Genomic DNA, 13,038 nt, shown 5'->3' on the forward strand with positions numbered 1-13,038 from the left:
AGGTACTCCAAAGCCTTCTCATGTCATTAAAAAAGACATCACTACTTTTATTGAGAGCAAAGCTAGCAGGTCTTGATCAAGCAGCAACTCGTTCTACCACTAGCCGCTCAGCGGCTTCTCATGGCCAATGATCATTCTTGTACAATTGGTTCATGTCCATTCAGATATAATTTCATCTTCTGCATCAGATGTCAAGGCCACCTCAATCATATATGCTCCCACGTGTTTTAGCTTATCCTCTTTTATCTAATTTCAGCTTATATTTCATACTGATATTTGTAAAATAATATCTCTTTTGGGAAGATAAATGAAAGAAGTATTTAGTAAAAAAAAAAAATTAGTTGTCAAAAAACAAGAAAGGTTTCAAAGTTAAAAAACAAAATTCCCAATGGTTTAAGTATCGACTAGTTAGTTATATGGTCGATAAAAGTGGCGTACCATTTTGACCATAATACGTACAATATGCGTTTTCTTTTAGGCAAGCAATGCTCGTAAAAAGAAAGTTTCAACGACCGAACCAATAAATAATTCAGCTTTGAGCTGTCAAAATCTTATTAAGTTATAGTTCAGTTCTCATTCTCCAATTGTATTTCCCAAATCAAACAAACTTATGATACCGAATTACACAACTAACTACGTGTTTTGCAGTTTGAAACACATGTCGACCCATGAACATGCCTTTTCGTTTTGACATTTTTCATAGATTTGAAACATTCGATCGTAATTATGTGTACGTATGTGTGTGGTTTAGAGGTACTCCATTAATTTTGGTTTACCAAATTTCAAATTTTGTATTTTTACATGAAAAAATATAAGAGTGGTCAAAATAAAACTACTTTGGTTCGGAATATTTACATGTGTTTTCAGTTTGATTTTCTAACTTCATTTTAAATCAAGGGGCTTTTATCACATAAATGTAAAACCGAGGAACTTATTCAAAATATTCGTTTCTTTTTTTGTGATCCATTTGCTGATAGCTATATCGATTTACTTTAAAACCTACAGATCACAAAATAGTTATTCTCTCCATCTTAGTCGAAGCATACAATAAATTTAGTTATAGTAACTAATTTTAAATTATATTTTAAATGCAAATATAACTGATTCGAAAATTTCTAATATTTATTATAAGTTTAACTTTATTGGTTTATTGGATTTTATTGGGAGAGAGAAAATTTATTGGATTTTAATGGGAGAGAAAGAAAAATTAAATTGGTATAGTATAAGTTGTTTTAATTTAGAGCATCTCCAAAAAGACTCTATATTTTAGAGTTTGCAAAACTCTATATTTGAAGTTTCAAAATGTTATTCTCCAAAAGTAAACCTTCAAATTTAACTTCAAAAATATTTGTAATTTACACTATGGTTCTTATATTTGTCAAAATTAATATAAATCCATAAAACTTTTATAAATAACTACCACCTATATAAAAATATTACACTAATATAAATTTATAAATTCTAACACTAAAATATAAAATTATAAATAGAAATACATAATTAAATATTAAAGTAAAAGTAAAATATATCATTATTCCGTAAAATTATTTTCGAAATGTTCAATCTACGGTTACACAAAATTTGTTTAACCAATATTTTAGAGATTCCAGAGAAAATTTACTAGACTATTAGTGTTGTTGTAATATTTAAATTTGTGCAATAATTATGTCTTCATGTATCTTTATAAAATTTTTTTATTAAGTTTATTTTGTAATATTCTTGTTGTCTAATTCTAGTTTAAAAATATTATTTTAAATTTTTTATTTAATTTTATGTGTAAAATTTTTATTTATAAAAATAAAATTGAAATATTTATGATATACAAAAATTTTAAAGATTAAAATAATAAATGAGAAAATACTTAAAAATCATAAATATGATATGTAATTAATTATAAAGAGTAAAATGCAAATAAAAAGATGAAACTTCAAATTTAGAGTTTTAAAAAATTTTCTTGGAAAACAAAAAATTCTATATTTAAAGTTATATAGTTTGTTTTGGAGACACTCTTACCTCAAAAGCGTCAAAAACAAAATTTAAATTAATGTGAGGAGAGTAAAGAAAGGAAGCGATGATGATTATTGCTCAACAGCTTACTTACTAAACCCATTAATCAGCCCTTAGTTTGCCGCTCCCTGATTCATTATCTCATCATAACCCACAACACCTAGACCTACATATACACTATAGTTAAGCACATTTCACTTTTGTAAGTATCACATATTCATGACGCGATTACTAGTTATATTGGATAAGAAAACCTATACACAATTACCATAGTATTATATATTTTTTTAGTTTTAAACGGATTTTTTTAGATTTTCCTAAAACATAAGATGGTTTATAATCAAAATAAAATTATTAAAAGTAGTATGCTGAAAACAGTTTTAAGAGCAGTCTCTGGTGGTATCGACTAATGAAACAACGTTCTACCATAGGGTTTAATAACTGCAGACAATTTTACTTTTTATTACTAGGTTGTGATTTAAAGTAAATAAAAGTTTGAGCTTTAGACGAAAAGAACATAAACGCGTAGAACAAAAAAAGGGTATAAACTGTGAAGTATTTTAGGACAATTAGAATATTTTAGAAATAAATTCGAAACTATTTTATTTGTTTTAAATATGCAAATCCTTGATAGATCTAAACATCATATTACTAGTGCTATTATGCAATAAGTTTATCAAAACACATGTACAGTTCTCAAAAAAAAATTTTTAACAAAACACAAAAACATGTACAGTTTTAGATATATAAATTTTGACCCATTGGCTGTAGTATAGACAAGAAAATGTGATTGAGACAAAAGTAACCACAAAATAGAATTTTGTAGAATGTTTAACTATTTAGTCGTATAAATTAGTTATGTTTATTTTTTTTTTGTTACTTTCGTTTTATTTACTCTCTTATCATAAGAAACAATTACTCAATATGATAAAAGGAGATTATATATGATTGTACGTTACCACTTCCTTTGTAAAAAGGTGATATATAATCAAAATTTCTAATTTGCATTATTGCAATTTACTTTCTCTGAAGACAAATTATTGAAGACTTGAAGTTAGGTCAAGTGTTGCAGGGGCAACATGATCCTGTTTTGGAGATATCTTCTTCAACTTTTGTCTACCTGTTAAAAAAATCTATAGACACTATATTTTGTGTTGTTAAAACCTGCGTGATCCGGTTGGTACTTTAGTTGTTAAAACTATATTATTTTGATTGTTAATATACATTTCTAATAATAATTATATATATTATTTAGTATTGTTTATATCTGTTTTCATCAGTCATCAACTTGATATTTTTGGTGTGTTTAAATTTGGTAATATTAATTATACCTATCGATTTATAGGTCCCCTCAAACTATTTATGTATTTTATAGGTCACACCAAAAATAATTATTTTGAATTATTTATTTAAATAATATTCTCTTTTACCAATTTAAACGGATGAGTTATTTTGGGTCTATAGTTTCTTTACGCCAAGGATCATTTCAATATACATTAGTCTCCAGGTGATCGATACCAGTTCTACTATTGTCTGTGCCAATGAGTCCCAAAATTTTAAAATGTATATGCTTGATAAATGTAGGGTTGATCAATGGTTAAGTGGTTCAAAGTGCTCTCCTCATCCACCTTGACAAATCAAGCTTCGATGTTAATCAATGCCTCATCACGTAGGAGCGAAGTCTACTAGAATCCACATAAATAAATGAAAAATGATACAGTATGTATGTAAACCTTAATTTGTATACTTTAAGAAAATCAATATTCTAAAAAGTGTTTTATGTGGTTTCTTAAACGGCGTGTAAGCGTTATACCATCTAAAACTGTACTGATTATTTTCTAAACTACTTAAACAATTATATATTTTATTATTTATAAATTATAATAATTAATATATTTTAGTAAAGAAACTTATGAAAATATAATAATATGAATTTATAATTTATGAATAATAATATTTAATATAAAATACTAATATAATTAATATATTGATATAATATATAAACGGCATAAACCCTTTAGCTAATGCTAGATATTGAATCACTGGAAAAAACTAACGGTTCCACTAAATGGTGAATTGGTGATTATCGGGTTCCTCGGACAACCTGGATCCACACACTAATTGTATATATATGACAATGCCTTATTTTGATATGATCTTTTGATGAGCTTTGTAACATTTGAAGCGTAACAACATCAAGTGAATGCTCAAAAGCATAGGCTTCCCATCAATTAAAATGTGTTTTTTTTGGGGGCTTATACACAATTTAATTATTTTTTCAAATAAAATAATTTAATTACAGTCAGATATACTTTTTTTGTTTCAGTAGATATGATGTTTAAACATTTTCCTATAAATTAAAAAGAACATATTTACCCATGTGTGATGTACATGTAAATTAATTATCGCTTTTTAAATCAAAGGTATTTGACTGTCTGATTTTTCTAAATTTTAACATAAATTTTAAAAATTACAAATAGTTTTCCAATTTTTTTAAAAAAATACTCGCTTTACAAAGTTAAAAATTACAAAGATAGTTGATTTTTTTATTCTTCAACTATTTAATCACCATGAGTTGGTTAATTATCTAATTCAATACACATGGTGATTCACTGAAAATTGAAAACGAGTGACAACTAAGATGACGTGCAAGTTGTCTCGGTCCTCGCAAATTTCCTAGGAGCCATAGAGACGATACTCTATGGACCAGGCTTACCTCACCTCTTTAACGTAGGACCCTTCTCCAATCTTTCCTTTTGACTTCCTCTTACTCTCTAATAAAGACAAAAATAAATAATGTTTTCTTTTATTTTTTCGCGTGATAACATTTTAAAGTTATATCCAAAACAATTTTTCCTTTTTGAAAAAGGATTTATCCAAAACAATATTGAAAAAGAAATTCCGATTGAAACGCGTTAGAATCTCTGTATGTTTATTTTTCATTCCTGAAAAAAAAAAATCTGAACATTTCCAAATTCAGAAAAACAAACACAACAAATAAAAAACCAAATAAAACCGAAATATAAAAGAATCGCGTACGAGGTTGTCTTACAGACTTACAGTCATTTGGATATAGTAATATTGTTTCAAGAAAAAACTACCTTTTAAAGGTCAATGTTAAAATATCTATAGAGCTATAATGACTATATATTGAGCTTAATGATGAACAATAGTGTAATCATAAATAAGATTTCTTACAAGTTTAACATATAGTGTAGTATCAACTATCAAGGCTTTGATGTACATGTCTTACTTTGGACTCTTGTTGTTAACAACTTGCAAACTTGGTCGATTGATTGACAATTAAATTGTCTCCTCATCGTCGAGTCAGCGAAAACATGTATTTCCTTTAACTAAGTCCTACAACTTGTAAAATTCAAAGAAGCCAAAACTGGATGAACCATTTGACCATTTTTCGAACAAAGACACTATCGAATCTATATAGACATGGTCGGTTTTCAGATTCTGAAAACTATACATAATTTAATACGATTTTTTTTAAATAATTTAGAGATTATATAATATATTTATAGTAATTTAAGAAAATTGAAAGATACAAAACTAATGTTTCATTTGGTTAATTGCGGATCGGTTATACATATACAATGACGCTATAACAAACATCTCTCGAACGAGTAGGACTAACAATGTTTAAGTAAAATCTACACATGATATGGTATATTCAATATTGATTTATACTCTTAAGTTTGTCTGCATAAAGAGATGCAAAATGTGGGTCAATATGAAGAATGTAAAGAATATAGACAACACTGAAGCATGGAGTTTACCAAAAAAAAAAACACTGAAGCATGGAGTGTTGCTCTGAAATTGATCTTCTATCGAAACATGACATTCTAAAAACATTGCAATAAATACAAGTTCTCACTAGAGTTACCAGCAAAAAAATATCCCGTCTTGCTTTTAAAGCTCTTCTTATTTGATTTTTTTTTGGGGGCAAAAACGGCTATTCTATTACTTAAACTTGAGGTGGTCTGGGTAACCACACTGGAATAGAACAACCAATAAAAAAAGAGATCTATGAAAAGAGCGGGCATTCCTAGCTATCGAATCAACAATTTCATTTTGCACCCTTGGAAAGTAGCTAATCTTGAAGTCCAGAAAGCACATCTGGAGAATTTGAATGACCTCCAACTCAGTTGAGAAATTTGGCCATGCTTGTGGGTCAGTTATCATTGCAATCAGGTCATTGCAATATGTCCCAAATTTCTGACAAGCCGAATGTTGTAGCATGCTCTCCATTGTCCATCTTAGCGCTTCCAGTTCCGAGTGTAATGTTGTCTCACGCCTCCTTAAGTTATGTGTCCCCATAAGTTGGATCTTTCCCATGCTATCCTTCCAAACCCATCCAATTCCACTGAACTGATATGTGGAGGTCCATGAACCATCCACCATACAAATATTACCCAAGCTTAAGACTTGTGTTTCTTCAACAATTTGTGCTTATGGAGGAGAAGATATAGTATCATTTGCATCGTACCATGCCTGGCACTCACTCTCTGCATACCTGACTAGCTCCAACGGGTCCATGTCTATACCTCTGAATAGCTTGTCATTCCTAACCTTCCAAATGTACCATATTATCCAAGGATAAGAGTCTCTATCATCTTCTGGCTCCATAATACTATTCTTCCTCCAAAACAGATAGTCCATGTTGGCGTAGATACTCGAGATAAGGAAATTTTGAGAGCTTGACGGTGTTTATGATAATTCCCATGCTTGTAAGGTCGGTGGGTATTCGAAGATCGCATGAGTGACAGTTTCTTCTGGCTCTCCACATCTTGGGCAGTAGTTATCACATCACATATTATGTCGTACCAGATTTCTTGTGACCGCTACATGCCCTGAGATTAATTGCCAAATAAGATGATAAATCTTTTGTGGTGCATTCACTTTCCAAGCAAATGCTTGAAGTTTGGTTATACTGGGCTCTAGAACTTCTTTTTCCTCGTAATCTGTCAGTATATTTGTAGTTACCCAATATTCAGACTTAACTGTATATTGACCATTTTTAGTGTAGCTCCGGCAAAAGGTATCCCATCGATGAGTAGGGCTTATGGCCAAACTATGAATCATCGGTATGTACTCTTGATCTACATATTGTTCCAGTAGTCAAGCATCCCACTCCTTTGATTCAAAATTGATCAGACTACTGACGGTCATTTTTGGATGTACTATTGGGGCCCTGGGGCGAGCCGGCCTTGCTGGTGTTGAGGGAATCCATGGATCTTGCCACACATTAATTTCATATCCTAAGTGCACTTTACTTCTGATACCCAAAAGCAATAGCTTCCTCGCCGCTATAATAATCGTCCACACATAAGATGGATTATCCACTGCGCCAATTCACAAAGGCGAACTCATGCGATAGTATTTTTTCCGAAGAACTCTCGCCACTATGAATCTGAAAATTGAACAAGACGCCAAAGCTGCTTTCGCTAAAAGAGCTAGGCTGAATTCATGGATCATACATAAACCAATTCCTCCCTCCTCTCTAGGTGCACACATTTTTTCCCATTTAGCCTAGTGAATTCCTCGTTCTGGTGGATTTGAGTTCCACCAGAATTGTGCAATGGTACTTGCAAGGTTCTCAAATATCTCCAAAGGAAGCAAGAAGCTGGACATGACATATGTTGGAAGAGCTAACAAAATCGATTTAATTAAAACTTCATTTCCTTCGATAGCCATCTACTTGTCCAACCATTCACTCTGTGTAGTAGTTTTTCTTTTAAGAAAGCGAATAGCTTACATTTGGAGACACTAATATCCTCCGGGATTCCTAAGTAGGAACCCATTTCCCCTTCGTTTTGGATATCAAGTGTATCTTTAATCAGTTGTCGATCATTTGCTGGAATCCTCTTACCAAAAAGTAATGAGGATTTATCAAAGTTGATACATTGGCATAATGCTTGTCCATACTTTCTAATTACTTTCATAACTTCTTTACCTTCATGGGGTTCCGCCTTACAGAAAAAAAGTTATCATCAGTAAAGAGATGGTGTGATACTGAGGGGCTAGCGCGTGCGACTCGCATCCCCGTTATCTTTCCTTGGTTCTCTGCATGATTAAGAAGGCTAACGAGCGTTTCCGTGCATAGAATAAATATGAAAGGAGACAAAGGATCTTCTTGACGTAAACCTCTACCTGAGACAATATTTCCCCTCTCCATTCATGAGAACTTTATACTTGACCGAGGTGATGCATCTCATAATCCAGTCAATCCATATTTCTGAAAAACCCATCTTCCGCATGACAGCCTCAATGAATAACCATTTCATCATGTTATATGCTTTACTCATATCCGTTTTTATGGCTATTTTCTTGACTCTTCCACCTGGCTTGGTTCTCAGCGCGTAGAACATCTCCAGAGCAATCATAATATTATCTGCGACTCTTCTTATTTGATTTATTATGCAAAATTTTAACACAATAATTTTAGTTTATTGGTTTTGTCTTATTAGCCAAATGTAGACATTCTCTACATATAATACAATTATGAAAATTTCCGGACTGTTATTTTTTAATTGGTCTTGTGTTTACATGCACTATTTTGCAACATTTTTATATTTTGTTTTACGAAATTAAAATCTGTGGAATAAATTAAAGTAATGTTTTGAATCCATACGTTTTGACAAAAAAAATTACATTTAAAAACTTTGAATCAGTTAGATATAACATATAGTTTACAAATTAAAACTACATTACATATGGATGCAGATCTTCGCATATAAGGGCAAAAAGTATATTGTCGATATTAATTACAAAGTTAATTACAATTAAACACGAAATGGTGATATTGTAACATGGTGTATCAAGAGTACCATGTTTACCAAGTCTCGTCGATCTTGGGGTTCTTGCCAAGTCTGGAAGTTGATACATTGTGATCAAACTATATTACCGGTGGTGTAGAAGTAGCAGCTAAAGTGGAAGTCAGGTAACAATAGTAGATTTCTTAAAAACCGAACACAATACGGGGTTCAAGAATGTCTACTAATCTATCTATATAGCTTGGTGCACCATTCTCATTTCAGTTACTTTGATACTTCTATTGGAGAAGGTTTGGCCTCTAACCCTAATGCATGTCCCAGCCTCCTCTTTAGCTCAGTAACTTCGCAAGTTCAGATTAATTAGCCATAGATGCCAAGATGGTTCCACTAAGATATTACTTTGAACTTATTATTTGAGTTATGTACCAATTACTAGATCTTTTGTGGGGCAAGAAACAAGCCTTCCTTTTGAAAAGCCGAGATGAAAAAAACCCTAGATCGATCTTTGTTTGTACAGAGATAGATCAAGCTTCTTTATCAAACTGTTAACACGGTAAATCTTGTTAAGACGAGAATTTTTTTTCTAGGGCATGGAAAAGCTGGTGAGATATTGCATGACCTCCTGAGTTCTTGTGAAGAAATGTGTGAACCATATAAATAAACCCTGAATATGCTTTCCGAGTGAAGTTCATGAAACCAGAGAGACTTGCCTCTTAATACAGTTCATGAGAAGATGTGCCCCACTGTCTGTAACATACTCGCTGAGCTTCAGAAGGGTCTTTATACACCGCAGCTCTCTGACTCTATCGCAGGAGATACATGATGAGACTGATTATCCCGCCAATTATTTATGCTTTCGCTACAAATCCAAGATGATGTTTAAGATAATAAAAACACACACAACAGACTCGAGCTTACTTTGTTTTTCTTTTTACATTGATGCACTTACAAAAATCTTCTCTCTTAATCAATATATACCCTATGTTACACTTTGTTCCAGAGCCGTCTTGTCTAAACATCCACAATGATTATCATTAATCAACAAAGATATAAGACTAAAAGTAATAGCATTTGCCTGAATAGCTTTGATCATGCAACGAGATGAATCATTGAAGGGGAGGAGTGCGGTATAAGGCAGAAATGGTACGAGGGAAGAACATTTGCCTAACTCCCTCTGCTTTAATTATCGGAAAGATGATGCCTGAAGCACTCTGCGCAAGTAGACATAAACAAAGCAGATGTTAGTGTACAGTTGAAGTAACTCTATTTCGGAGGAAGAAGGGAGGAATCAGTTACCGAGATGACCCTAGCACCAAGCCAGAAGCTTTTAATGGAAGGAAATGGTAGCATCAAACGACCAACGGCATAGATCGCCACAGCGAAGAAGTGGAGAACTAAACTCAAAGGACGAGGGTTCAAACCAGAGAGCAATGCAACTGGACCAGATGAGCAAACACCTCCAAGGCTAAGATAATCAAAGCAAGCTTCGCGCATTTCTGTTTTCGCTTCGTCTGAAGATGCTAAAAACACCTTGTACAACGCACCGGCCAATGTATTAATGGTGGAAACTACAGGCTGCAGAAGAGCCACATTAAAACTTGAATCAACACATGGGAAACCATTCACTTTTATCTAAAGGTGCTTACTTTTCGCAGCGTGTAGAATGATTCTATGTACTTAGACAGTGCTTCTTTGTCTTTAAGGCTGTGAATTGGCCTTAGGAGATCACGGAGCACAACGATATCCGCCAATGCAACGGTCATGCCACCACCGGTTAAAGGATGTCGCATGTTGAATGAATCACCTAGAAGGAGTGCTCCAGGGGTAGGAACCGGATCAGCTGGCATGCTTCGGTTTGGCATGGTTCTGATGTTACCCTTTTCAACCGCGGCAATGAAGGCTTCACGAGCCTCAGGTGGTATTTGAGGTGCAACCTGTGTTTTCAGATACTTTGCCATTTCACCGTTTGCAATGGGAGGAAGTTTTTGACCAGGCACATCAACTAAGCAACGGACTTCTGAGCTGCTGATGGGGTATAGTAAAATGGGTGATGGGTCAGCGAGAACAACATGGCCGTGATTTGCAAATGGGAGTTCACAGTTCTCCAAGACAAGACCCACGAAAGTAGAGGGTACATCCACCTGATTATATATCAATCTCAGTAAGTTCCACGTTAGAAAGACTAATCTACCAGAGAGAGAAGAGAGGAGGACCTTAGGTTTGCAGAGAGAGCGACGCAAGTTGGAGAAACAACCATCACATACAACTGTGAGAGGAGCATATAATCTAAGCTCATTGCCCTCTTTGGTCTTGTACTGAACCCCTTTGACCGTCCCGTTCTCTTCAAGAAGAGACGTAACTGTTCCTTGCTCCAATCGTACACTGAAACCACAAATAAAAGCATTAGAATAAAGCAGAACCGCATTCGAATAACAAAAAAACAAAAATGATTACTTTGAAAGAGTAGCGGCTTTGTCTCGCATTCTCTGCACAAATCTCCCATTGTGGAAGCTTCTCCCGGAGACATTCGAATCAAACGCTTCCAAGGGGTAAGAAAGCTTAGTGTGCTTCCCGTCTTTGAAGAGAGCATAACCAAGAACTCGTTGAGCATCTATCTCCTTCACGCAATCTACACAATGACACTATCAACTTATATACCAAACTTCAGTCCAAGTATAAATATATAAATATATATATATATATAACACATTCAAGCTCATTACTTTACCCTCAAGTCCAACTATATATATGACACATTCAAGATCACTGGTTTACCTTCAAGGCCGAGCTGAATTAACTTCAAGTAACCACCAGGTTGAAGCAATTCACCAACGATCCTCTCTTGCTCAGACAAGTCTCTTTCTATAACGTGCACTCTTCGTCCTTCCTGTAAACCACACAATAAAGAGCCAATAAGCAAACAAGGAACTTACGTCTTGAAACACACACACAAAAAAAAACTCCTCACATTTGGAGCAATGACTAAAAACCAAACACGTATATATCTCCAATGTTCTGGAACTATTATAGATCACACCAATATTGTGATCTGAGATAAACTACAATACAAACTATATAAATTAATACTCAGAAAATTAATTAATAATGGAAGGCATATCAAACACATACACAATCAAACAAGCAAAAATTGAGTTTTCTCTAAGTTACTCTCAAGCACACACACGCATTTGGAGCAATGACTAAGAAACAAGCATATGATCATTCTTAGTGATTTATCATAATAATTAGATAAAAATTAAATTACATTGTTGCGAAAAATATATTTAAATCCTAAATGTCTACACGAAAAGCACCAGTGTTGTAGAAAATTTCCAGAAATAGAAAGTAAATTGAGAATCACACGAATCTGAAAAAAGCTGATTCTAGAAGACTTGCCTTGCCGAGAGTATGAGCGAGAGCGGCACCAGCAACACCAGCTCCGACGATTATAACATCGATTCCGGAATCATCCTCCGCGGCAAGATTCCTAGATACCGCATCGTTCCGAGAAGAAACGACGTCGAGGCCACGATTCCTCTTACTCCGATTCGAATCCGCATCATCTTTACGATCACGACTACTCCGACGCAAGACGAATACAAGCACTAACGCGAACAGAGAAGCGAAAAACGTAGCTAGAATGAACTGATCGAATTCAATCGCCGGCGCCATTATTACTGTCTCTGCAGAGATCAGAGATGCGCGTTCGTGTCCGTCTTTCTTGCGGCGAGGAAAGGCGGTTCCGGTGGTTAAGGAAGTGTTTCTGAGGCGACGCGTGGAGAGAGAGAGACGAGGAGAGGGTAAGGGAGATCCAAGAGATGCGGTGGTTGTTGTTAATCCAAGTCGTGGAAGGTTCTGGATAACTGCCAGTTTCATAGTTTTTGTTTAGTCGAATTATTTGCTGGACTTGTAACAGATTTTTATTTTGCTGAGTAACGTCCACGGTTACGTTTCTTTTTCTCGTGTGGGCCTTAATGAGAAAACCCATCAAGGGTGATGAGAACTTGAAGCCCTCTTATCCTACGCCATTTGTACTATATAGCCCATTTTCTAAAATATATACAATGATGATGGTAGATTTTGGTAAAGATATTGGGCATCATTATGGGAGGGATTTGATTAAGGGCCCTTAGCATTTTTTATTATTATTTTTTGTGTTTAGGAACTAAGCTAAGGGCTTTTGTATAAGTAGTTGATTATTGGTGAGACTAACCTTGTCCCTTACTTAATTAAATTGATTATTTTC

General features: G+C 33.9%; 1 protein-coding gene across 2 annotated transcripts; it reads right to left on the bottom strand.

Moving 5' to 3' along the window:
• Nucleotides 1-9,665: 9,665 nt before the first annotated feature.
• Nucleotides 9,666-12,773, bottom strand: LOC106342659 (squalene epoxidase 2, mitochondrial). 2 transcript variants are annotated; one of them, XM_013781659.1, is made up of 7 exons: nucleotides 12,189-12,773; nucleotides 11,568-11,679; nucleotides 11,247-11,421; nucleotides 11,006-11,174; nucleotides 10,439-10,933; nucleotides 10,089-10,367; nucleotides 9,666-10,003 (listed from the first exon to the last, which is right to left on the bottom strand). In XM_013781659.1, the coding sequence occupies exons 1-7, from the start codon at nucleotides 12,666-12,668 to the stop codon at nucleotides 9,899-9,901; spliced, it is 1,815 nt and encodes a 604-aa protein (XP_013637113.1). In that variant the 5' UTR covers nucleotides 12,669-12,773; the 3' UTR covers nucleotides 9,666-9,898. The 2 variants fall into 2 exon arrangements, with proteins under 2 accessions (XP_013637113.1, XP_013637114.1); XM_013781660.1 differs by having other exon boundaries at nucleotides 11,247-11,367; nucleotides 12,189-12,745.
• Nucleotides 12,774-13,038: the final 265 nt, after the last annotated feature.

The sequence above is a fragment of the Brassica oleracea genome, chromosome C4 (assembly GCF_000695525.1).
Source record: "Brassica oleracea var. oleracea cultivar TO1000 chromosome C4, BOL, whole genome shotgun sequence".
Taxonomy (NCBI): Eukaryota; Viridiplantae; Streptophyta; class Magnoliopsida; order Brassicales; family Brassicaceae; genus Brassica; species Brassica oleracea.

Bases quoted from the DNA above. Each gene is read 5' to 3' on its own strand.
- LOC106342659 (XM_013781659.1), bottom strand. From the start codon at position 12,668: ATGAAACTGGCAGTTATCCAGAACCTTCCACGACTTGGATTAACAACA. The intron at 11,680-12,188 runs GCAAGTCTTCTA...TGTGGTTTACAG, and splicing joins TCGCTCATACTCTCGGCAAG to GAAGGACGAAGAGTGCACGT. The intron at 10,368-10,438 runs GTAAGCACCTTT...GCTCTTCTGCAG, and splicing joins CATTCTACACGCTGCGAAAA to CCTGTAGTTTCCACCATTAA.